A 22,999-nucleotide genomic window follows, 5' to 3' on the forward strand; every position below is an offset into this window, starting at 1 on the left:
TGAACGTCACTTCCAATTCCTTATTTGCATATGCGGACCTGAGTGAAAACTATCTACAGTATCCCCCTGGTGGCCCAGGGTGAGAAGTTCAGTACATAACACCCGGGACATTGTGGTCTCTCCTTCCTTGGGGGTTTTTAAGCAGAGGTTGGATGGGCATCTGTCCTGGATGCTTCAGCTGAGATTCCTGCATTGCTGGGGGTGGACTAGATGACCCTTGGGGTCCCTTCTCAAACACAAAGTTAAGGCCTGCTGCAGGAATGAAAAGAAAAGAGCCAGGACACCTATTAAAATCTGAAGAGGACAGCGGAAAAGGAGAGGCCTATCTGGCTGTCTATACGCTATACATTAAAAGGACATAAAGCACATTTCTCCCCCCCCCCCAAAAAAAAAAATGATCATGGGAACTGTAATTCACCCTTCAGAGAGCTATAATTCCCATCACCCTTAACAAACTACAGTTCCCAGAATTCTCGGGGGAAGGAGAATGTTCTTTAAATGTATGATGTGCACACAGCCTTACTTATTAATTGCTCTGGACTGAAAAATTATTTCCATGCTGGTGAACTTTGTTCAACAGAATTAATTCAATTTTTAATTTTCTGTAAGAGGCTACCTATTCAAAAGGATCCCAGAGAAATCTTCCTTGACTAACAGTCAATTCAAGTGAAGGTTAAATGGAGGGTGGGGAGAAAGACTGAACATATCCAAAGTTTGCACTTCTCTCGGTCATCCATTTTCATGACAGGCTTTTGATATAGAATTCTTCTTAGACTTTTAATATGCATCAATGAAGCTTTGGATTCATTCACAGTATTTTGTTGACTTCTTTGTGTTCGGGGCACCATCTGGGGGGGGCTGAAGGGGCAGGGGGTGCATGGGACCGCTCCCTCAATCACGGATTACGAATTATCACGAATTATGACTCCAAAGTTCTAGAAATTCAGAGCCTCCCATGAGTGGCTGTGCAGTGGGGCAGGGCTAAGGCACCGTCCTCTCCACAGCCTCCCCACCCCTTCCAGATTTTGGCATTGCATGGGGCGCCACTGAAATTTGAGATGCCAAGGTCTGCCAGTGCACCTGACCAAGCTGTAATTGTAACTCTATTTATTGATGTCCGGTCACATGTGGAATACTTATTTTCAAGTCTAATTTTGAAATCCGGATAAGCCGTTGTCCAAGTTTGCTTGAAACAAGCTTCAGAAAAACTAAGAATGGCGGGTGTGAACAACCTGCTTCCGAGAGCCCCAGCGTAAAATCACAGAAGGGTCGCATTGGAAGGGACCCCCAGGGTAGGAATCCTGCCCACAGCAGTTCTTGGTTGGGCTTGGACCACCAACTTTCTGGTTAGCAGCCACAGAGACGCATACTTCAGACTAAATTGTATTCATGCGGCAAAAGCAGCAAACAACTTTTCATTAACCTTTTCTAAAGCAGGTTTTAAAAGCTATCATCTTGATATATAACAGCCATTTGAAGCTCTAAAGGAGCAACTGGGGCAGTGGAATGGTATGACAGAGCCACCCTCCTGACAGGGCAGGGGCAGAGCGGGCAGGGTGTGTGGGCACCATTCAGCACTCCTGATCTATCTCTACAGCCCCAGGAGCTCACTGTCCCCTGGCTCTGCCCTCACGCTGCCAATGTGTGCTGCAGCACCCCTTGCCGCTCCGCAGCATTGCCAAACCACTCCTGGGATTCTAGGGCTCTCAGCACATGGCCCTTGCCCTGGTCTCCTTCCTTGCTCTTTGGCTTATTAAGATGCGGTGAAGCTGTCTTCCCCGCTCCCACCGCTTTGAGATATTTTGACAATCAAGAGATATACAGTGGTACCTCAGGTTAAGTACTTAATTCGTTCTGGAGGTCTGTTCTTAACCTGAAACTGTTCTTAATCTGAAGCACCAATTAAGCTAATGGGGCCTCCCGCTGCCGCCACACCACTGCTGCGTGATTTCTGTTCTTAACCCGAGGTACTATTTCTGGGTTAGTGGAGTCTGTAACCTGAAGCGTATGTAACCCGAGGTACCACTGTATAATGTTTATGTGTGAAATAAATAAGCAGCTTCCTCCAGCTGGGCTTGGAGGTGATGAAAAACAATAGAAGAGTGAGTTGACAGCAGGAGACTGTGATTGAATGCTGGATGGTGTCGTAGTGAGTGACAGGTGGAAGGTGTCTGTTGGGAATGACAGTTGAAGAGGAGTTGAGAGACAGAGAGTTGAGGGAGAAGGTGAGGGAGAGAATGAAAGCACAGTTTAAACATTTAGGATAGCTCTGGAAAGGAGAGTCGGTGAAGCAGGGTATCAGAGCTCTTATTTACTCATCTGTATTTGTTCTGAATGCTATGTTCCCTTAATCAATATATATCTAGTATTTTAACTTTCCACTTGCAGTGGGTTATAAGCTCAGTAGATCTCTCCCCCCATGTGCCTTGTGCCGGCTGGTGCCGGCTGAGCAGTGTGGCGCATCTGGCTCATAGGCGCCGACTCCCGAGCCCCTTCAAAAATTCATTTGGGGGGGCTCCACCCCCCCAATAATCTCAGGCGCCCCTCCAGCAGAACGCCACCGCCGCCCCTCCCCCAGCCCAAAATGCACAGGGTCGGGCTGCCTGCATGCCTCCTGCCCTCCCTCCCGAGCAAAAGCTCCACCCAATTTCCTTCGGAGCTGATTAATAGGCGCAGCACGCTCTCCCCTATTCGCTCACAAGGAGGCGGTGCCACTTTATCTGCATATTCATGAGCTTATTTATTATTCATGAGCTTTCGCGGGCTCCACCAATGTTTTTTATAAGTCGGCGCCCCTGATCTGGCTTCCCGGTGCCACTTACCGGGGGCGGGGGGGGCAGGAAGCTGAGTGGCAGGAGTGGCTGGGGAGCCAGTCTGACCCTCCAGCTGCCACACCATCACTGCCCTGAGCTTTCCGTGTCTTTCCCCTCTCAGCAAGTGGCAGCGACCAACAGTTTTGCTGAAGTGTGTGGGCAAAATCAGGCCAGGCAAATACAGCCCTCCAGGCATCCCTGTCCAGCCCTTGGGACTATCTGCGGGGCCTGCTTCCTCCCCAAGACACCTTCCCCAGGTGCTTTTGCTGTGTGGAATGTGCCCTTGGCCTCTGAGAGTCTTCCTAGTCTCTGAGATGCCGTAACAGAAGGTTTTGTGAGGACCATTACACCTGGACTTGGGAGGTTAGGTGAGGGGTTGGGCCTAGTGACCTCTGGGAACAAAGTGTCTTATAGAGAAATCCGGGAACACCAGAAGTAGCTTTAAAAATGTTGAGTAAAACCATATGGCAAACTGCAACTGCCAGAATTCCTCTTACGTATTCAGGTCCAACAGAAGGTACAGATTAAACAGGGGAACTGGAGTCGATTCTGCTAGATGTATTTCTCATCTCACAAGCTTCTTAGGCCTTGGTCTCTTCACTTGGTTGTGCTATATTGAGGCTTTTTGGCCAAACTAATCTGGAGGAGGGCTGGTTATACAGAGGAACCTGCCTGAAGAAGTAGACTGGTCTAAACAACTTAGACATACCATATTATGATCCTGTCATTTTTCGTCTGTGATGGATAGTTGTAACTGCTGTTCTACTGACAGCCTATAAGGAGTTGTCATCGCCACCCAAAGTAATGATCCCAGCTAACACACATAGCTCATATTCATCTTCCCTCCACCATCATTTCTAGGGATACTATCTGCAGACCCGAATGAAAATAACATGTCAATAAAATTTCTATGATGCTTCTGTGTTTCTTACTTTTCCTTTTTATATATCTTATTTTTATTGGTTTTCCAAATTATTAGAAATTAAACCAAATTACTTTAATTTAATACAATTTCTTTTTTAAAAAAAACCAGGTTTCCCACTCCTGTTGCAAACATATGTCCACCACTTCCCCTTGTAGGCACTTCATCTGTTCTTTAATATCCACTTAATCCTTCTCTTGATGTTAGTCCATTCTCACAGCTGCACCTCTGTTGTTTCTCATAAATATAAAATCCATTTGACGGGTTTAGTCCTTCATAAACGTTGTTCTCGGACCTGGTGTATTGGGAGAGTTAGTTGCTATATTCTTTAGTTCAGTTCACTGCAGTAAACAAGGTCAGTTCACACTCCATATTCCTTCCGCTGTTCACCAACCTGTGTACAGGCTGCAGCTATAAATAACTCCCAGATAACATGCCCAGTCTCCTCCATTGAAATTCCACTCTGGGGTTCTTCCTCGGCACACAGCTAAAGACAAAGTCTTCTCTCAAATATAGCCTCTTGCCAGATTTAATTAGCAGCCACTCATCTTCTTACTCTGCATTGTGCTTTTTCCCCCTATAATAATTTTTATTGATTTTAAATATAATTACATTGCGTAACATGATATTATCTTATTATATCTTTTTGGCTCACCTGAGCCTAATGACTTCCCTCCCTCGCTCCTAATGGTTTACAAAATTAAATTTTGCATCTTTGCATTTCACTACAGTGGTACCTCGCAAGACGAATGCCTCGCAAGACAAAAAACGCGCAAGACGAAAGAGTTTTCCATTTTTTGAGTCGTTCCGCAAGACGAATTTCCCTATGGGCTTGCTTCGCAAGACGAAACATCTTGCGAGTTCTTGCGAGTTTGTTTCCTTTTTCTTAAAGCCGCTAAGCCATTAATAGCCGCTAAGCCGCTAATAGCCATGCTTCGCAAGACGAAAAAACCGCAAGACGAAAAGACTCGCGGAACGGATTAATTTCGTCTTGCGAGGCACCACTGTGCTTTTCCTATTCTTGTTATATCATTACTTAAAATATTAAATTACTCATTCTGAATAGGTAGTAATTTCATCTTACAAATCTTCTGATAACCCTGCTAGTGATGTTAATTGCTTACAGATGTCTTTCAAATATAATATAAATTTGTTCCAGTCCTTTTGGAATGCTTGGTCTCACTGGTTCCAGATTCTTCCTGTCAGTTTTGCTAGTTCTGCAAAGTCCATCAATTTCATCTGCCACTCTTCTTTTGATTGTACTTCATGATGTTTCCATTTTGGGGCTAACAAAATTCTGGCTGCAGAACAATTTTTTATCTTGTCTCGGTATCTTCTACCCACTATACCCAATTAAAAAAAGTTTCTGGTTTTTACTCTGCATTGCTCCCTCACACTCCAGTCCAAAGATAATTTTAAATAAAGTCCATTCAATCTTGATTGATGGGGGAGTGCATAATAAAACCTTGTTAAATTTCTTCTCAAGCATAAATCAAAAGCTTCCCCCCTCTTTTCCTTGGTGCCAGACAGAATAACATAGCCACAGCTACACACATCTCTTTCATTTTGCAGGGGAGGACAAGGGGGGAAAAGACTTGGAAACCATATGAAAGCGCAAAGCACCTTATGCGCCCCCTTCCTTCCCGGTTTTAAGGGTTTTTAAGCTTTAGAAAAATCAAATACCTTCAAAGATCCAAACCCAGTCCTTTTTGCAGATGATTGATTGCAGCCCGTTATCATATGTCATTTCAGGAGACCTCATGATTAATGCCAATATTCCAAATTAATGAGGAACCAATCACAAATCATGCCGGAGACAGAGGTTCGTACCCATTCTGCCTTTAAATTGGCAGACACTGCCTTAAGTGACACAGTGGGATGCAGTGAACTCCCCAGAACCCATTGGGGAACATGGTCAGGATTTTTGCCTCCTAAATCCTGGCTTTCCCAGAGGGCAGTGGAGAGCTACCGCCATGAATCGTGAGGTCAGGCGGAAACCTTCTTTCTTACTTTTCCATCCTGCGCTGGTCAAATGATCTCTTTGCTTACTTCTTTTAAGGAGCTCTGCTACACTATCTATATATTACCAAAATCAAAAAAATTATAGCAGAATAAAGAAGTTTGGCATACATATTTTAATCAGTTTATGTCCATAATTTACTGAATGCTGTTTTAGAACATGCAGTAAAAATCTTGAAACAAAAGGAAATGCCAGGGAAAGCTGCTCCTTCTGAAGACTTCATTGTATTTCTCAGCAAACTGCTTTAAAGAACCCACCTTAAACTGAAAACAGTGGCAGCATTAAGATAAATTCAACAGTGAGATTAATAACTGAATGACGTAAACTGGAGAATTGACTAAAATGGTTATAGTAAAATATGCAGGAATGATAGATAAGTAAAAAGAACCATGGAAGGAGAAGAAGGGAAGTCAACAGACATATGGTATTGTGTAAAATGTTTACTTTGAGATGTATAAATGGGAAATCTAATAATATATAGAACCTACCTTAAAGAAACAAATTTCAATAGCCATAGGAGTGGATATTCTCTGGAAGATTTGCAGATTTGATCTCAGTGAATGATCGGAGAGTGAATGCTCCTGTGGTTTTTAAGCTTTTGATGGTGCCTTTAAAAATTTGATAACTTCTGTTAAGGTTTTGAAAACTGGGATTCTTTTTAATCCCCCTCCTCCCTTGTTTCTTCCCAGCTCCTTGTGGTCAGAATGAAACCAGAGAGGATGGGAAAATAATCCAGCTGCCTCCCTGCAAAACAGGCGCATGGATCGTTCCTGCCATCATGGCTTGCTACCTCTTGGTTGCAAACATCCTTCTGGTGAACCTCCTCATTGCCGTTTTTAAGTGAGTGTCTATTGTTTTAAAATTCAGTGACTGTAGTAAATGTTTCAGGAACTTTTGATGCTCAACTTTGGAATTTCTAAGATGGGGTTATAGTGATAGTTTTGGTAGTGCATTTACATAGTTAACAGCTCAGATTACTTTTGCAGTCAATCAGGAGAATGTAAACTCACAAACTAGTAAAAATATAATGAATTATCTTTTGTTTTTTTAATAGTTCAGAGAGTTCTCTTCTGGTCAGAAAAAGGGATCTGACCTAGCAACCTTCCACGCGGATAACTAGATAAGATGCAGGAGACATAGGAAATACGTATCTTCCCATTTTCTTGTATTTTACAACTTCCTTAGAGCCCCAAATTGCTTTGAATTTCATCAAATCAGCTGAATACACAGGAAACTGCCTGGTATTAAGTCAGACTCCTAGTCTATCTACATCAGATTTTACAGTGACGGGCATCCGTTCTCCAGAGTTCCAGGCAGAGGTCTCCCCCTCTGAACTCCAAGCCTGAGCTGCTGCTCTTCTCCCGCTAGCCATTTTTCTGGTCAAAATTGCCTCCCCAGCTGCTTTTCCTTTCCGTGGGGGATACAAAAAGCAACTGGGGGATATTCTGGTGGACAGGAGATGGCTTCCTAGGAAAAGACTGAGCCTGCCCCCTTCCTGCACCACTCTGGTCAGTTTGGAGCTGCCTTGGGGCTACGTTAAAGAAAAATATCAGGAGCCACTTCATGGGGGGAGATGAGGACTGGTTTCTAGGAGGAAGCTAAAATCCTCACTGCTCAAGTACAGTGCCTGTTATGAGCCAAAGTGCCCCCCACCCGTATAGCCTGGGGGAACCAGCCAGATGGGTGGGGTATAAATATTACTATTACTAGGCTGCTTGCATCCAGGACCAGCAAGAGCCTCCTTGGGCTTCTTTCAGAGCCCCACACCAGCCAAGAGCATGAACCAGTGTTGACCCCAGTTCATGACCATGAGCTGCCATTTCCCACAATGCACCAGAGTGATACACTCTAGGGGATTGTGGGATATTTAAATTGCCCCTTGTTGCCACCTGTCGCTGCTGCCTGGACCCATGGAGGGCATTTTGCTGAGGGTTCCTCAAACCTGGAAGCAGCTCAGCTTACTCTGTAAACTTTGTGGAATAGGCAATAAACGGACCTCTTCAGAACGGTTGCATTGCTGTTTTGTGAGTTTTTTACTTGTCCCAGAATTACACTGAAGCCTAAGATAAAACTGGGTTCTTTGATTGTCTTGGTGGTTTGGGAGCATTAGTGCTCTGCTCTTTCCAACACTGCTGAGCATGATGGTGGCACATGTGGGAAGAGCCCATGCTGTGGCCCCTTTCCATGCCAGGTTTATCTCATTTTTCTGAGAGCTCTTGAGTGAGCTTCTCCTATAAGCTCCAAGGTTCCCGTGTTATTTTGGGAACATGACAGCTAGGAGTAATGTTGCTGTTGTCCTCACCAGATAATGTAAAAAAGCAGTTTAATGTGGCAAAAAGAATGTCTTTGAAGTGGGTGGCCTAACAGTTGTATTTGAGAAGCTTTATGTATACAACAAGTTTTTGTTTCTATTGCCTTATCATGAAATTACTTTTGTAGATGTAGCCCTAAGATTCTTTTAAAGTATGAAACTAACATTATAACATGTGAATAAAGCGAACACGTGTTTTAAAAGGCCACTATTCTATGGTACATCTACCAGAGAGCCATGAGTAGCTGCAGATCCCTACTGAGTATACACTCATGTCTGGGGCTGTGTAATGTATGGAATGGCCCCTATATTGCATGTGAAATTTTAGATGGTAGTTCTGTTTATCAGAAGGCATTTTCTTCCTCTCCTTCTGCTTCAGCAACACCTTTTTTGAAGTTAAATCGATATCTAACCAAGTATGGAAGTTTCAGCGGTATCAGCTTATTATGACGTTCCATGAAAGACCAGTCTTGCCCCCTCCACTCATCATCTTCAGTCACATGACTATGATATTTCAGCACATATGCTGTCGATGGCGGAAGCATGATAGCGACCCTGATGAAACGGACTATGGACTGAGTAAGTTTAATTCATCTTCTCCATCATTTTCTCCATCCAAACAAACAAACAAGAGGAATTTTAACAGGGAGAAATGTAAAGTATTGCACTTGGGCAAAAAAAATGAGAGGCACAAATACAAGATGGGTGACACCTGGCTTGAGAGCAGTACATGTGAAAAGGATCTAGGAGTCTTGGTTGACCACAAACTTGACATGAGCCAACAGTGTGATGCGGCAGCTAAAAAAGCCAATGCAATTCTGGGCTGCATCAATAGGAGTATAGCATCTAGATCAAGGGAAGTAATAGTGCCACTGTATTCTGCTCTGGTCAGACCACACCTGGAGTACTGTGTCCAGTTCTGGGCACCACAATTCAAGAAGGACACTGACAAACTGGAACGTGTCCAGAGGAGGGCAACCAAAATGGTCAAAGGCCTGGAAACGATGCCTTATGAGGAACGGCTAAGGGAGCTGGGCATGTTTAGCCTGGAGAAGAGGAGGTTAAGGGGTGATATGATAGCCATGTTCAAATATATAAAAGGATGTCACATAGAGGAGGGAGAAAGGTTGTTTTCTGCTGCTCCAGAGAAGCGGACACGGAGCAATGGATCCAAACTACAAGAAAGAAGATTCCACCTAAACATTAGGAAGAACTTCCTGACAGTAAGAGCTGTTTGACAGTGGAATTTGCTGCCAAGGAGTGTGGTGGAGTCTCCTACTTTGGAGGTCTTTAAGCAGAGGCTTGACAACCATATGTCAGGAGTGCTCTGATGGTGTTTCCTGCTTGGCAGGGGGTTGGACTCGATGGCCCTTGTGGTCTCTTCCAACTCTATGATTCTATGATTCTATGATTCTATGATCATAGATACAATAAATATATGGAAAATATACTCAGCTCTGCTTAGTTGTCTTGATTTAGAGAGCAGTCAAGAATCATAGCAATTATCTCTTTCGGTTTGACAAGGACACGAGCACAAAGAGTGTACAGTGGTACCTCTGGTTACGTACTTAATTCGTTCCGGAGATCCGTTCTTAACCTGAAACTGTTCTTAACCTGAAGCACCACTTTAGCTAATGGGGCCTCCCAGTGCCGCCGCCCCGCCAGAGCACAATTTCTGTTCTCATCCTGAAGCAAAGTTCTTAACCTGAAGCACTATTTCTGGGTTACCGGAGTCTGTAACCTGAAGCGTCTGTAACCTGAAGTGTATGTAACCTGAAGCGTATGTAACCCGAGGTACCACTGTATTAGGATTGCCAAAAAACTTAAGAAAGCCACTTTTCAGAGTCTGGCCTACCCTGAAACTGAAAGCCACCATGTCCTTCATGAAGTGTGGCACTTGAAATATGTATGGAATATGTATGGAAATATGTACCGTATGTATGTTACAAACCTGAAAATGATTGAAATGTGATTTCTTTGTGGGGGCAGGGGGCGGGGGGATATGCAATTTTAAAGCCACAAAATAGGCAGTGCCTTTCAAAACCTTGTGATGATAGCTAATTAACTTCTTTTAACTGCTGCTTTGTCATTGCCTCATATGTCTTCTACAGAGCTTTTTATAACTGATGATGAACTGAAAAAAGTTCATGATTTTGAAGAACAATGTATAGAAGAGTATTTCAGAGAGAAAGATGATAGATTCAATTCGTCCAATGATGAAAGAATCCGAGTTACCTCTGAAAGGTGAAAGATTTTTCATTTTGGTTTCTTACATGGTGTATATTTTGAAATTTGTTACTTTTGAAAGGGAAAAAAAACTTTAAACAAGGATTTACTGTCAAGAAACTAGGGTAGATTTAAAAAAAAATAAAAAACAGGGTTAAAAAAATTGTAAATCATATTTTTTATTCATTTCTTTTGTTAAGTTTCTCCTAAATAAGTAGATTAATAAGTATTGTAGCACATCCTGAGGCTTCCAAACATATGTATATTCATAATTTAAAGGTGTAGCTCAGCCATTAAAATTAAATATGAAATTTTAAAAAAGGAAATTTTTAACCAGTATGCAGAAATGGTAAAATTATTTTTGCTTGACTGCATAAGCATCAGTCTTCTGGATTTTTTTCTTATCAGTTCACTTTTCTGAACATTATCTCCTTACATTATAAAGATATAAAAGTTATACAGATCAGTTTGTTGTAAAATAATGCAACATTTTGAGTCAGACGTGTCAACCCGTGCTAAACATTGCAGGTGCCCAACGACAAGTGTTCAATGTGCAACGTATACACGACCTCACATCCTGTTTTGGGAGGAACCAGGGGCGGAGCCAAACGCTCTCCTCCTCCCACTGGTGGGATTGTTCTCCCCAGTCATTAGGAAGAGAGTTCCTGGTTCCCAAAGAACCAACCACCTCCTCCTAAGCTTTGTCTTGCCCTGGACGCAGCTGGCTGCTTCAGTTCTCAGGGCACAGAATGCAGGTCCATCATACTTAGTTTTCCCCCTTAAGGCTTTTAAAGGCCACCCAAGAGCTGGCTCTCCTTCTGCAGAGCTTGGGGTTTGATTCTGGCTCCCAGCAATGTGTCTGGGAGGGGCAGGAGGTCTGTCCTGAAAAATGCAGGGTCCTCGCAGGTGGGAGAGCGACCACTTTCCCAATTCCAGTTTGGGACAACAAGACACAAATCCAGAAGGCGCACACCCCGGGGGATATCTGGATAAGAGGGTTGTTTGTTTGGTGGTTTTTTGCAAAGCACCAAATTCCTCTTTCTCTCTCCCCCTGCCCATATCAAATCTTTTACTTTGAAATCATTTTTATTTGATTTTACAAATGCAAATTAATTACAATGTCAAATAAATATCCATAAAAAGAGATTACTTTGAATCTTGGGACTTCCCCCCCCCATCCCCTCCATGGGTCCTATTGTCAACATTTCCAGCTGCGTATTATTTCATAGTCTATGTTTTGCATTTATCCATATTGTCCATAATATTTGTTATATTAAAAGTGGGATTAAAATCCTGCTAATGTTGTCATCTGCTTACAGTGGTCTCCTAAATAAATTTAAACTTTTCCCATTCTTTCTTCAATTTCTTGTCTTCTTGGTCCCTGAGCTTTCTGGTCAGTTTTGCCACTTCAGCGTAGTCTAGCAGCTTAGCTTGCCATTCCTCTCTGGTAGGGACTCTTTCTTCTTTCCATCTCTGGGCCAGTAGTATCCCTGCTGCTGTTCTCACATACATAAAAAGTCTTTTCTGGTCCTTTGGGATGTTGGTACCTATAACTCCTAATAGAAAAGCTGGTAGGTTTTTTTTACAAAGGTTATTTTAAACATTTTTTTCAGTTCATTATAGATCATCTCCCAGAAAGCCTTTATTACCTTACATGACCACCACATATGATAAAAGGTACCTTCTTTTTCTTTACATTTCCTGCAGGTATTTGTACTTGTTTTATACATTTTTGCTAGTTTACCACTGGTACATCATTTCCATATAGTTTTCTTTCAGCATACAACATGCCGTGAATTTCAAATCCGTTTTCCATAACCTTTCCCAATCTGAAATCTGAATATTATACCCCAAATCCCTTGCCCAGTGTATCATTACCAACTTGACCTGTTCATCTTTTGTATGCCATTCCAAGAGGAGTGTATACATTTTCAACAGTGATTTAATATTGTTTTCTAACAGATCTTTTTGAAATCTTGAAATCTCATAACTAAAACCTTTCTTTTTATCTGTTTTGAAAATATCATTTAGTTGGTTGAACTGTAACCAATCCGTTAATAAATCCTTTATCTCTTCAAAATATTTCAATGTTAGCACCATAATTCCCACTCTGTTAAATTGGATGCAAGAAACCAGAAGTTTAGTAAATCATACTAACCTATTTGTTCAGTCTGAAATTAACTATGCTTTCCTCTCTCTTCCTTTTTTACTTTTCTTTTGTAGGGTAGAGAATATGGCCATGCGATTAGAAGAAGTGAATGAACGAGAGCATTGCATGAAGGCTTCACTTCAGACTGTAGACATCCGGCTTGCTCAACTGGAAGACATGATAGGGCGAATGGCTACAGCCTTAGATAAGCTTACTGGCCTAGACAGAGGGGAGGCCACTAAGATACGGTCTCGAACATCCTCTGACTGTACTGACACAGCCTACATTGTCCGACAGAGCAGCTTCAACAGCCAGGAGGGAAACACATACAAACTTCAAGAAAGCATTGATCCCACGGGGGAGGAGTCCATGTCACCAACCTCTCCAACAGTCATTCCCCGCTTGCGAAGTCACTCCTTCTATGCAGTGAACATGAAGGACAAGTGCGGGTTGGAGAAATTTGAAAGCATTTTCAAAGAAAGGTCCCTCAGCCTCCACCGTGCCAGTAGTTCTCATTCTGTCTCAAAAGAGCAAAAAACCCCTTCTTTCGTGCCTACAAGCACTCTCTCAATTGCCCCGGACTCCAGACGGCCTTCCTCTTGCATAGACATTTATGTCTCAGCCATGGATGAGCTGCAGTCTGTCATGGAACCCCTTGACAGTTCAATGGACATCCTTGGGACTGGAGATCCAGCTCTCCAAGCTCAGATAGCTTCCAGTGTTGTCTCCAGTAGTGCTTATGTCAGCAGTACTCCGGGTGATAGAATTTCTGGCAGGAGTATTGATTATGAAGACCAATCGATGGAAACAAGAGTGTTTTCTTCAGACTATTCACAAATTGCAGATTGCTCAAACCCCTGGGAATCAGACCCTCCCATGTGCCACACTTTGGAGAGGTCTAAAAGCAGCCGATACCTGGCCACAACCCCATTTATTTTAGAGGAAGCACCAATAGTAAAATCTCACAGTTTCATGTTCTCTCCTTCTCGGAGCTATTTCAGTAGCCTTGGAGTGCCAGTCAAAACAGCAGAGTACACAAGCATTACAGACTGCATTGATACAAGGTGTGTCAGTGCTCCTCAAACCATTGCAGAAAGGTCGAGCTTTCCTGGAGTTCATGGAGACAAAATTGATGACTTAGGATGCTGCCACCCAGAGAGGGAAGCGGAACTAAGTCACCCAAGCTCTGACAATGAGGATACCGAAACCAAAGACAAAAAAGCAGTTCCCTTGTCATCTCAAGATAGCAATACATCTAGAACATTGTCCAACAATATCCCTCTTCCAAAAATAGAGAGGGCCAACAGTTACTCTGCAGATGAGTCCAACTTGTTGTATGCACACACAAAGAAAAGCTACTCCATCAGTGATAAACTTGACAGGCAGCGCAATGCAACGAGCCTCCGAAGTACATTCCAGAGGAGCAAGTCATCCAGACCAGAGAACAGGTCGGACACCTTATCAATGAGAAGACTCTCTAGAACAGGTGCCTTCCATAGCTTTGAGAGCAAGCATAGTTAGAGATAATATGTGCATCATAACAAAAAGAACTGTCTGAGACTTGTCTGCTCTCCAGTTTTTTCATTAGCAGAATGAAGTAACTTCAGACCATTATATGTCAGCAACAGCTGGCATCTGCCAACAGTGAAGTTAGCACTTTCATAACGTCAATGTCAAGCACTGAGGTTCTGTATCTTGACCTAGTTGGCATTTGCACTTAATGGGAGGGGGAGGGGGGAAGGAAAAATTATAGAGACATTTTTAAAAAATAAATAAATGGGTGAACAGTTTAAGAAATCTGCCTTTCAAAATAGGGATATATTGGTTTGAAAGAGAAACAAAATAACATGCATACAAAGAGGGTGTTTTGACTATGCTGGTTTCCACCTCAGTACCATCGCGGTGACAGCTAGTGAGGGCATCTTTGTATTACTCTATAGAAACTGAAAACAAAGTAGCCGTCAACTTTCCCCAGATTTCTCACATCCCTATACTTCTGCCTGATCATTGTAAAAAGAAGTTAGCTAACACGCTCACCGTTCACCTGTATCCTTTTTGTATTAACTTGCAGTGGCACAAATGTCTATATTTTCAAGAAGGGAAGAAAAGATATGCCTTTTGTATAGCAGCATGAGGGAAAGGGAAGAATTTATGTATAGTCACATGAATTCCTGTTTTAAATGGGATTTTTAGCACTGTTGAGCAAGCTCAGGAGGAATGTAATTAAGTGGAATAGTAAATATTTATTTTTTTAAGCACGGGTACCAGTTTAGAAAGTATTTCACAGGACTTTGTTAAAATGTCATAGTGAGAAGGTAGTAAAAAAGAAGAACTGGCATCCTGTTCTCATTGTTCTGTGCACCATGCCCATCTCATTCACTATTTTTAAACTATTTTCATTTATTGTCACTGCCATATTCTTCTACCAGTTCCTCCATTTAGCTGCCATTATTTCATTTTAAGGCATGGTTATAACTGAACATTTTGGTGTTTATAGTATTGTATGTTTATCGTGTGGTCTGAACTTGGGTGAGCACAGAACAGCTGGAGATGTTGAATGATGTTCTGTGACAAAGCAAATCCTTTTTAGAAGTTAGTCGAAGCACCGAAGTGAAATTAACATTTCTGGTAACTGCAAAAGCCATTCCTTTAAGTATGCTTCCGTTGTCTAGAAAGGTAAGATAGCGAAACAATAATACCCTGCCCTGGTATGCAAGAGCCCTCTCCCCCTCTGTCTCCCTCAGGCCCCCCCTCCAACCATGTTTGCAATAGCCCTCTGGGGCTGCAAGGATTAAATGTGGTTTGTGCTAGGCAAGGGGCTAATACAGCAAAAAAAAGCACAGTACCGTTCAGAAGAAGAAAACCTTAATTGTGAAATGATTTTGGAGAAATAGTTTAATCCTTACTTAGCAATATGCCAGGGCTGCTAGCCGCTCTGTAAATGTGCCATTCTCTTTTGTTTCTGACAACATATATGTGAGGTTTTGAAGGAGATTTTGAAAATTATTCTGAGCTCCAATGGCCAGTGACCACATTAATTGGACAATTTTAGCCACCTCAGCCTAACTGTTTATAAGGACTTATCTGGAGAACAAAGCACCCTATAGAACCACACCTCTGAAGATCTGCATTGCTCTAGTCTAGTTCCTCTGACACTACTAGCATGTGGTCGTGAAGAGGGAAGCATTGAGAGCAGCAGCATTCACTCAACAGAGTTGCATGCTGGTTTAAATGACAAGATGCAGTCCTTGGGTTCCAGCCAAAGGTCTCTACCCCTTATTAATCCATTGTTTACCCCTTCTTTTTAAAGTGTGTGTTGTTCTGTAACAAGAACTCACCACAGAATTTCTGACTTGAATGCATAGCAAATGTCACTTCAGATGTGCTGATTGGATGAAACAATTTTCTTTGGCAGTCTATTTCAAATGTCCAACTTTACCTCTGTCTTTGTGACTAACTTCACATTGTACGGACTCTGATGCCTCTTGGTATGTGTGTGTTTTAGATAAGTAGCTTTGGGAAAGGACAGTTAAAAGTGCCCATCCACTCTTTTCCCAATGCAGATTTCCCCCAACGCAGCTTCTCATCCCTGCCTGAGGGGATTTCAGATAGGTGTTTGCTGATGCCAGTGTGTGTGTGTGTGTAAATCATGCATTTGTCTGTACATCTAGGATTTGTGGCAAGGAATTGTTGCCTTTTCAACTTGCAATGCTACTTTCTAAGGCTACTTTCATATTTACCACAGTTCTTCCAGGCTAAGCAGCCAGAGACTAGTCACTAGAACCTAATCTGTGATGTGCTGCTGAACAGTTTTGGATCCCGTTCCCACTGAGAGTATTTGGATGCTTCTTCAGTTGTCACATTGGGTCTATTTTGAGTTGGTCAGAATAGAGTAGCACTCTGTCTTGATTCTGCTTAAGGCCTAGACTGTCCTGGATCGCGGAATTATGATATAAACACATTACATTCCTCCCACCTGTCCCCTCTGCAGAACAGTTCAGTTTAACCTGAGCTGACGCTACCTCTATAAAACGACTCTTCAAATGCTTTCTTGAAAGCCACTTGCCCATTTTTCTGTTTTTCTTCAGTGACACTTTTCTATCCCATATTAAGCATATCTAGGTGGCATCATAAATGCCACCCATCCTACCACTGTCATCATGGTGTAAATTTCTTTGACTAAAATAACGAGTGTGACCCTTTCCAGTCCATATAGGTCAGACCTCAGCTGATCACTGGAATTTCTATGACAAAAACTGGCAATCAGCAGTGGTACTTTAAAAGCTACACCAGGATTCTCACTGAATTCTGAAATACAAAAATATGGACCACATTTTTTCTTAATGGCCAGCATGCGCAAAAATTGTAGGTTTTGTTAAAAAAATACATGTGAACCATCTTTATGTGCTCTTTTCAAAAGCTAGTGTGAGTTTTTACATGAATGTGACAACAAAAATGAATTCTGTTTTAAGTGGCCTTAAATTTCTGTTCACAAGGACAAGAAAGCAGGCACCCACCAGATAATTTGAATTCCTTTCTAGGAATCAGTCAAATTTAAAAGTGTCTCCCTTTTTGCATACAGTATCACTACATTTATCAGTTTTACAAGTCTTAGGGACAAAATTGCAATCTTTGTGTCACTTGTGAAAACACATTTTAACTCTGCATGCCCACTATGATAAGCAAGACTGCCAGTGAACACTCTGCCATTTCACCCATAGCTTCTTTGTTAGACTCCTGAATTAAGAGATTCCTGGACCAGAGTCTGTGTGAAAATTAGCCTATAGCACTTTATTAAACAAGAACTTGAACTCCAGGGATCTGGAACTAGGAATTTTTGGCTATGTTCATATCTATGCTAACAAACTGCAGCACTTCACTCAAGCAGTAATTCAGCAGTAAAATTCTCACTTACAGTATATATTGCCTATGTTGCCAATTCCACAGGAGTAGCGTATTTGCAGAGAGCAAAGGTGGAGCTTTTCTTTTTTTCAAAAAGATGTCTTTCTGTAGATGGGCACACAAAATATGCGTTGAAACAGGCAGTGTGATTACAAAATATAGTTTTCCTGGAATTGTTTCCATTATCTCTAAACTGATACCCCTTCTGAGGTCCACTGTGAATGGCTCCTGTTTTTCCAAGTTTTGTGAGCTATCAATATCCTCTTTTGAGTATTCAGTACTATCGATCATGTTAATTTCTAAAGTGGAAATAAACTTTTAGCTTTTATCTTATAACCACAGCTTGTATGTACATTATAAAGTTCAGCCTCATTTATCCAAATGCTTGCAGGCTGGGTTAGATCATAAATGTCTGAATAATCAAGTATCAGGTGAGCAGGAGGACCACAATGATATGAGATTAGATGGGAGCACACAAATCGGTTTAGATAATCCTCAGATGTTCAGGTAAGGTGTGTGTGTCACTACTTTATGTACAAAATAAGTGGTGGTATGGGATTGAATTAATGAACGTTACAGAAGAGCATTGGACTTTGCACTTATATAGTCATATGCTTATTTGTCAGTGACGTTCAATAATACAGCACATGTTACACTGAACAACGGGCTCTGCTAGCCAGATTGCTATGATACATACAAAGGAAAATGCATTTGTTGGGCAAGGAGTCACCATCTGTAGCTACTGTATGTTTCCGTTTCTTCCGTAGAGCTCCACTGTCTTTGAGCTGATGTATAATTATCTAATGAGCCACTGTGAGCTGTGATAGTGTGAAAGAACAAACTGGCATGTTATGCAAAAGATAAGATAATTAATGTTAAAGTAATATTTTAAAACTCAATTGAGTTAGCTGTTTGTTTACATATGCTGGACAATTAAGGAAACTGTGTACAGTATTTTTAAAATATTTTCATATAGTGGTCCATTCTGTTGTTTCCAGTTTACGTAAACGATACTATTCTATAGTTGGATATACACTTATCTTAGATATTGAATTATATAACGTTCTTCTTTCACAATAATAGTATGCTGACTGAAATAGTTCTTCTACCTTAAATTTCAGTCTTATTTTGTGCCGATGAAAATGCATGCATAGTTCCATTAATTTCTTTGGACTATTATGGAGTTTAACATTTCAATATTGCCTGCCTGTAACAATGAATCCAGTTAGAATGAATTAACAATTTTGGTCTTTTATATTATTTTCCAATATGTTCATTTAATAGCACTTTAATATTATATGAAATGAAGTATTGAACGATGAAGGTCTTGAACCTATAGCATTTCTGGTTGAAATAATTATATATTTTCAAATAAGGTATTTCATTACTAGTTTTATCATATGTCTGTCACCAAGTAGCAGCAAGCTGCAAATTCCTAAAATTGTAACAATTGTCAGTAAGAAAATAAAACCCATTAATACAACATAGTAAAATTGCTGAAGACTCTGGAAAGTAACCTTTCATATAATTTCTAAAGTTTGGGAGAAGGTGTTTGTGTGTTTTGGTATAGTCTTGTAGAGTCTATGTTTCTTAGGTTAGATGGCTTTCATTGCAATCCTGTAACAGTCTACACAAAAGTAATTCTCATTGAGTTCAATGAGGCTTACTTCCAAGTAGGTGGGTATAGGATTGCGGCCTTAGAATACAACATTTGTTGTTGGCAGGTGAATATCTTAGACTCTGCAGCTGCCCAGCTCTTGATAAATGTAGCTATGAAAAATGTTCAGCTTTGCAATTCAATACCCACAAAGTAACGCGAGTACTTGCATAGCACAAAGCCTTACAACCCAGTCGTAACATCTGCTGCGTCAACAAAGCCTGACTTTGCACTGAGGGTACCGTACTTGTGCAGGGAGATGTACCAGTGCAAAGGTTTAGGCCTGGGACAAGGATGAGGTCTTCAAGCTAATTGATCTCAGGGAAACTTTTCTGGAAGAGGGTTTGAAAATAAAGAACTTGGGAAAAGATGCCCAGTCACACCCATGCCTCATTTGTTGATCCAAATCAAATATTAGCAGCTTGACAAATAGACTGAGCCCAGGGAGGGGAAATAATGTTGTTACTGGAAGCTTTTAAGTTAAGCTTTTAAACAAACTAGTTTTGCTCCATAGTCTCAGGGTGATATTTTTAGCAGATTCAAATATCATTTCAAAAGACTGTAAAATCCCAAAGCATTGAAGAACATGGAACACTCCAAAGAAATGACCCAAAACTTCAAAGTGGCCCTTTGAATACAAGTTTTCTTTTAATACACTTTTTTTTTTTCTGCCAGGCCTGATTCTATGGTCAGAAAGGGTAGTGTGGAAGACAGGGAATAGCAATGTGTGTGTAAGTTTAATCTACCCATTCTCTCTTCTGCGTCAGAAATCATGATGTCTTCTCTAAACATAAATGATTTATATACCTTGAAAGCATGATCATATTGAGGACTGCTATGTGACATTGTTTTTACTTATTCATTAAAGTATTTAATAATTCAGCCTATGCCCATACTTTCCCTTCTCTGGACATAATGGTTACTTTTAAGTGTAAGTCTTCAATGGACATGTGCCCTGATCCAGAATTCGATGTGTATTTCTGGATCAGACGCCACCTGTGAAATTAAAAGGACCGGTAAGTATTCAGAACTGGGGAGCTCTGTGTCAAGCATGGGAAACCGCAGTCCCCGGAGGCATTTGCAGCCCACCATGTGTCTCTGCCCTACTCTCAGAAATCTACCCACACTATTCTTCGTCTCCAGGAAACACTCCTTCCCAGCCCTGCTCCAAATCCCACCACCACCACCCCCACACACAGAAAAAGTGCTTTTGCCTGGCTGGAACCTGTCACTTGCTTGCCTGCAGAGAGATGGGGGGGGTGTAGAAACCTCAGGCGTCTGCATGGCTTGAATGTTGCTCTGCCCACTTAGACCTCTCCCCCCCCGCATGTGCGGCCATTGGGTTGAAAAAGGTTCCCCTGCCCTCCGTAGTCACGTCCACCCTGTGGAACACCCTCTCGTCAGATCATAGAATCATAGAGTTGGAAGAGACCACAAGGGCCATCGAGTCCAACCCCCTGCCAAGCAGGAAACACCATCAGAGCACTCCTGACATATGGTTGTCAAGCCTCTGCTTAAAGACCTCCAAAGTAGGAGACTCCACCACACTCCTTGGCAGCAAATTCCACTGTCAAACAGCTCTTACTGTCAGGAAGTTCTTCCTAATGTTTAGGTGGAATCTTCTTTCTTGTAGTTTGGATCCATTGCTCCGTGTCCGCTTCTCTGGAGCAGCAGAAAACAACCTTTCTCCCTCCTCTATGTGACATCCTTTTATATATTTGAACATGGCTATCATATCACCCCTTAACCTCCTCTTCTCCAGGCTAAACATGCCCAGCTCCCTTAGCCGTTCCTCATAAGGCATCGTTTCCAGGCCTTTGACCATTTTGGTTGCCCTCCTCTGGACACGTTCCAGTTTGTCAGTGTCCTTCTTGAATTGTGGTGCCCAGAACTGGACACAGTACTCCAGGTGAGGTCTGACCAGAGCAGAATACAGTGGCACTATTACTTCCCTTGATCTAGATGCTATACTCCTATTGATGAGGCCCAGAATTGCATTGGCTTTTTTAGCTGCCGCGTCACACTGTTGGCTCATGTCAAGTTTGTGGTCAACCAAGACTCCTAGATCCTTTTCACATGTACTGCTCTCAAGCCAGGTGTCACCCATCTTGTATTTGTGCCTCTCATTTTTTTTGCCCAAGTGCAATACTTTACATTTCTCACTGTTAAAGTTCATCTTGTTTGTTTTGGCCCAGTTCTCTAATCTGTCAAGGTTGTTTTGAAGTGTGATCCTGTCATCTGGGGTGTTAGCCACCCCTCCCAGTTTGGTGTCATCTGCAAATTTGATCAGGAAGCCCTTGAGTCCATCATCCAAGTCGTTGATAAAGATGTTGAATAAGACCGGGCCCAAGACAGAACCCTGTGGCACCCCACTAGTCACTCTTCTCCAGGATGAAGAGGAACCATTGATGAGCACCCTTTGGGTTCGGTCAGTCAGCCAGTTACAAATCCACTGAGTGGTAGCATAGTCAAGACCGCATTTTACCAGCTTCTTTAGAAGAATGTCATGGGGCACCTTGTCAAATGCCTTGCTGAAATCAAGGTAGGCTACATCCACTGCGTTCCCTTCATCTACCAGGCTTGTAATTCTGTCAAAAAACGAGGTCAGGTTAGTCTGACATGACTTATTTTTCAGAAATCCATGCTGACTATTGGTGATCACAGCATTCCTTTCTAGGTGCTCACAGACTGTTTGCTTAATGATCTGCTCCAGAATCTGCCCTGGTATTGATGTCAGACTGACTGGGCGAGATGTCAAGAAAATAAATAATTATCAGACTTTTGGAAGTTTTAAAATGTTTGACTGTCATTTGTTGGAAGCCACCCAGAGTGGCTGTGAAAACCCAATCAGGTGGGGGCAGCATATGATTTTTATTTTTATTTTTATTTTTTCTATTGCTGCTGCTGCTGCTGCTCTATATGCTTCATCCAGAGCTCCTGCACTTGAAGATCATGTGCAAGATTAAGGGCATTAATTTGCAAGGGCCTCAATGCAGCTTCAACAATTTGGGTACCTGATCGTTCACCCTTTGGATTGATCTTTATTACGGCCATTGGCCCGTTACACGACAATTTCCCATACCGACATATTATACTTAAACCTCCAAATTTAAAATCGCCAAAACTTACAAAAGACAAACAGTAACCAAAGCAAAACAAAAACAAAAACCACCATCATACAAACAGAAACCACCATCATACATTACAATAATTTTGTAACCTATACATCGCCCTCTGCTCATAAATTAATCAGGGATATCAATGGTGATATCGCCTAAAACATAGATCATGGTTTAAAACAATGGTGATATCACCTAAAACACAGGTCATGGTTTAAAGGGGTTGTCCGAATCACACAGGAGACCGTTTCTCTTCTTTAGGGATAGGACGCTGATCAGGAATCTGGCAACCATGAGTGATTTTAGGGGGTCATCATCAATTAGTAGGTATCTCAGTTTGGCTTCAATCGTATCATCGGCAATTTCCTTAAGATATTGAGCAAGAAACTTGCTCCTGGCCGGTAAGTGAAAAGCACAGTCAAAAATTATGTGATGCAACGATTCGGGTGCCCCACTATTACAATCACATAAGAGCGATATCTGTCCATTGGAGAATCTATTTCTCGGCACGTTCAATGGGAAGGTGTTGAATCTTGCCTTTACAAAGGCATATCTATGAGCTGAGGAAGTTAAGGAATTCAAATAGTTTGGGAGCCTTAAGAGGGATAATAAACCAAGATTTCGTTCAGCCTTCCTGGTTTGAAAATGGCAGTTTATAAAGTAGGTGAACTGAGTGTAATCCTGCATTTATAAACTTCATAGTAAACATGCACAGGATTGCACTGGGAATCTGCAAACGCCCTCTGTGGAATTCAGTATTAGATTTATCAAATGAGATTGGCATGAGAACCCTGCTTACCTCCATCCTTGGAAGGCATTCCCTTCTTCCAGTCACCACAAATGAAATAATTCTTGCTCCTTTAAATGAACTGTGTATGGA

At 41.8% G+C, this 22,999-nt stretch overlaps 1 protein-coding gene across 11 annotated transcripts in view; it reads left to right on the forward strand.

The window, feature by feature from the left end:
• Positions 1-19,882, forward strand: part of TRPM3 (transient receptor potential cation channel subfamily M member 3) — a gene marked incomplete at its 5' end in the record, with an annotated part of 445,271 nt that extends 425,389 nt beyond the window's left edge. For all 11 annotated transcript variants that reach the window (XM_082241479.1, XM_082241471.1, XM_082241480.1 and 8 more), the window contains 4 exons: positions 6,445-6,595; positions 8,446-8,645; positions 10,178-10,310; positions 12,516-19,882. In XM_082241479.1, the coding sequence (XP_082097605.1) occupies positions 6,445-6,595; positions 8,446-8,645; positions 10,178-10,310; positions 12,516-13,962 (1,931 nt within the window). In that variant the 3' untranslated portion in view covers positions 13,963-19,882. The remainder of the gene's footprint in view (positions 1-6,444; positions 6,596-8,445; positions 8,646-10,177; positions 10,311-12,515) is intronic.
• Positions 19,883-22,999: the final 3,117 nt, after the last annotated feature.

This window comes from Podarcis vaucheri, assembly GCF_965113315.1.
Source record: "Podarcis vaucheri genome assembly, chromosome: 11".
NCBI lineage: Eukaryota > Metazoa > Chordata > Lepidosauria > Squamata > Lacertidae > Podarcis > Podarcis vaucheri.